The sequence below is a fragment of the Artemia franciscana genome, unplaced genomic scaffold (assembly GCF_032884065.1).
Source record: "Artemia franciscana unplaced genomic scaffold, ASM3288406v1 Scaffold_2334, whole genome shotgun sequence".
In the NCBI taxonomy this organism is placed as follows: Eukaryota; Metazoa; Arthropoda; class Branchiopoda; order Anostraca; family Artemiidae; genus Artemia; species Artemia franciscana.
Window position 1 is genome coordinate 17,366 of NW_027063247.1, and position 3,634 is coordinate 20,999.

A 3,634-nucleotide genomic window follows, 5' to 3' on the forward strand; every position below is an offset into this window, starting at 1 on the left:
ACCTGGAAGTAGTTACAGGAACCTTCGGAACAAAAATCAACGAGGATAAAACGAAAGCCATGCGAGTGTCAAGGTTCAATAGCCATGCCCATAAAATAAGCTTAATGGAGTGAAAATAGAATGGGTAGACATCTTCACATATCTGGGGATCCAGATCCTCGCTCTGGGTAGCGCCAGCTTCAAAGCTCTGATGCCAATATGGAAGCAAAATCGCATCTCCATGAAGCTAAAACTTAAACTATTCTGCTCCATCATCATTCCTATAGCTATTTACGGTTGTGAAACAAGGACAGTCAGAGTAGATGACTCCAGGCGACTCGCCACGTTTGGGACAAAGCTGCTGCGTCGAATCGCTGGCATAAAATACGTAGATCTATTCTCAAATGCTCACCTATTCAAAAGACTGCAGTATAACACTACAATATTGAACAGGGCCCGTGTCCAACAATTAAGATGGCTTGGCCACGTCCAGTGCATGTGCAACGACCAACTACCGAAAATTGCCTTCGGAGGTCACATCCATGGTTCTTGCCTTCGGGGTCGCCCTTCGAAGCGCTGGAAGGAGAACTTCTCCGACTGCAAACTTACTGGTCTTCTCAGAATGGTACATAAAAGAGAGCAGTATAGTCAAGAAATACATTCATTCGTGAGGAGAGAGGCCCCGAGACGACCGCTAAGGGTCGGATAGGACTCAAGTAAGTAAGTAAGTTCCAACCGTGCCGAAAAAAATGGCTATCTCAAAATTTTCATCGGAAAATTTTGAGAAAAAGAGGCATGGAAGGGGGCCTAGTTGCCTTCCAATCTTTTTGGTCACTTATAAAGGGCACTAGAACTTTTAATTTCCGTTCAAACAAGCTCTCCCCTTATATTCTAGAACCAATGGACTGATACGATCACCCATGGCAAAAAAAACAAATCTTTCTTCCGGCAAAGTTCCACATTTTTGCACATAGGAGCTTGAAACCAAATTAATAGGATTCTTTGATACGCTGAATCTGATGGTGTGATTTTGTTTAAAATTCTTTGACTTTTGGGGTTTTTCCCCATTTTTTCGAAAATCAGGCACATTTTCTCAAGCTCTTAGCTTTTGATAGGTAAGACTAAACTTAATAAGACTTACGTATTTTGAATCAGCATAATAAGCTAATTCTTTTGATATCTGTTAATATCAAAATTCCATATTTTGAGTTTCGGTTACTATTGAGCGGGGTCACTCACTACTTACAGTTCATTACCACGAACTGTTTACTAGTATTTTGTTTAAGATTTAGTGTAATGCTTAAAACTTAGTTTGGAGCTTTAGTCGACTGATAATAGCTATGCTGCTTCTGGCAGTGATATTTCTTCCGATCCCATTGAGGTTATGTAAACAAAGCAAAGTACAGGTTCTCCCTGGATTTTCGTATATTTGGGGAAGGAGCAGGAATGGCAGCCTGATATTTGCAGAAATATTTCTTCCGAAATCCTCTTTAAGCTTGCTTTGGACTTTCCAGCTCCAAATTGATTGTGCTCCTCCCAAGTTTCTAAGACAACCCCTCAAGTTTCTATGATTCAAAATTACCTGACAAATGAACTCCTAGTCACTAACCTTTAACATCTGATACCCGTTTGGCGCAGATGAAAAAATAGCACCTGCAATGTTTCCATGCGCTATTTGCCATGTCATATAAAACCATATCCGAGTACTGGCAGTGTAGACCATAAAAATCCAAATGACAAAAATTAAACTAGAATGATCCCTAATCTTTTTCTTATGACTAGCTTATACGGGAACAGCAAGATACCCTGCTAAAATACGGCTTTTTTAAGCTTCAAGGTAGAGCTATAAATCTTTGGCTAGGGGATGTTGATTATTGCAATACCAATAGGAATTTATTCCCATCCGGCACTATTTTGAAGATTTTTAAGCTTAATGAAATCCCAGAAATTCATTTTTTGTATCAATAGCCCAAGCATGATAACAGATAAAATATTATTAATTTGGGTCCAGACAGTAATCGCTATACCTGGATAATGTAGTTACAAGTTGCTAGTGCTGTTGGAAAAAAATGGAGAAAGTGCAACGCCGTGCTAAAATGTGACTTTCTTTAAACTTTGAGATAGGTAGCTATAAATCTCCAACTAGGGGTTTATTCTAATCGATTATGAATTCGAGGTTACTTACATAAAAAGCCTTATCTTCAGTTTGTCTATTCATTTGAAGCTCTGTTTCAATAGTAAAATTTATTCATATAATTGTCATGGGATTACTCAATATTAAGTATTATAATAACTGGTCATTCCTCTTATTCAGGGAAGGTCGGATATAAGTTAATCATCTCCTGACAGGAATATGTAGTTCATTCACCCAAATTTTATGCTATTACGGTTTTGGTAATGATGTTACCACGGGATTAATTATGGCCCCACTACTATTACATACTCTTTAAATTATGTAATAATATAAATATGCCCGTTGAAAGTGTTTCATATGGGAAAACCTGGGCTCTTATCTATAGTACGTCTTGATTTAGTTCAGCTTTCCTCTAAATATTTCCTCAAATGTTCATTTCAATATCCTTAGTCTTGGCAGTACTTGCGACAAAAACAGTAGTTTTAGTGGTAGTAGTGATGGTAGTAGTAGTAGCAGCGGTATCAGTAGTAGTAGTAAAAGCAATAGTAGTAGCAGTAGTAGCGTGCAAACTTTTTCCTTTTTCCTTTTTGGCTATTTGATCATATCCGTTATCATTATCATAGAGTTCCAAATCAATATAGCCTAGTTAGTCATTCTTGAGTTAGCGTTTTTCCCCTTGAGACCCGCATGCAGATAACTTGTATTGGTTCACTTCAACGCTTCCCTGAACATTCTCTGAAAGGCTTACCTGAATGTTTTTAGTCCTTTTGGAAAGTAAAAGTCAAACATCATGACATTTCTCAATAACATATAATAAATGTGAACGATGGACGAGTTGTCTAGCTTACAGCCCTTGCCCTGAGTACCATGGTGAGGTTGACATCCCCACCGACATGATTACTGGATCCTTGAACAATGTTGAACAAAACAGTTCTCTTAAAATTTTGATTGAATGGGTTTTGGTAGGTAGTGGGTGCGGGGGTGGTGGTTGCCCCCCAACCCCTTTTTGACTTTTAAAAAGGGTATTAGAAATTTCAATCTCGAATCAAATGAGCCCCATGCAAAGTTTATACGTATAAAAACCTCATACGCCAAGGGGCATAACTTTCAAACCTTGCCCTTGGGTTCTGAGAGGTTGTGTCCACCCTGGAGGAATTGTTATACGTTCTTTGGACTATTTTAATCAAAATGGCTATCTCTCAATTTCGATCAGATGCGTCTGAGGAAAAGAGGAAGTTAGGAGGGAAGGGCAGTTTCGCTCATATTACCTTTGACTCTGAAAAAGTAGAAGAAATATCAATTTCTAATCAAATTACCCCCTATAGAGCTATACGACCATCCTTTCCAGGAAAATATTATTTACTCCCGGGGCCTATCTTACAACCGTTGCCCCTAGGCTCTAGGCGGTTGTATCAACCCCAAAAGGCCTTGTTATACGATCCTTGGACTATTTTTTTTTTTTTTTTTTTTTTTTTTTTTTTTTTTTTTAGTAAAATGGCTATTTCAAAATTTATGTTGGAT

At 38.2% G+C, this 3,634-nt stretch overlaps 1 protein-coding gene across 1 annotated transcript; it reads left to right on the forward strand.

Annotated features, from left to right (window-relative positions):
- The first annotated feature begins 220 nt into the window (after positions 1–220).
- On the forward strand, positions 221–688 carry LOC136042886 (uncharacterized). The gene has a single exon (XM_065727817.1). It carries the CDS (start codon positions 221–223, stop codon positions 686–688), a length of 468 nt encoding a protein of 155 aa, XP_065583889.1.
- The last annotated feature ends 2,946 nt before the right edge of the window (positions 689–3,634 follow it).

Bases quoted from the DNA above. Each gene is read 5' to 3' on its own strand.
- LOC136042886 (XM_065727817.1), top strand. From the start codon at position 221: ATGAAGCTAAAACTTAAACTATTCTGCTCCATCATCATTCCTATAGCT.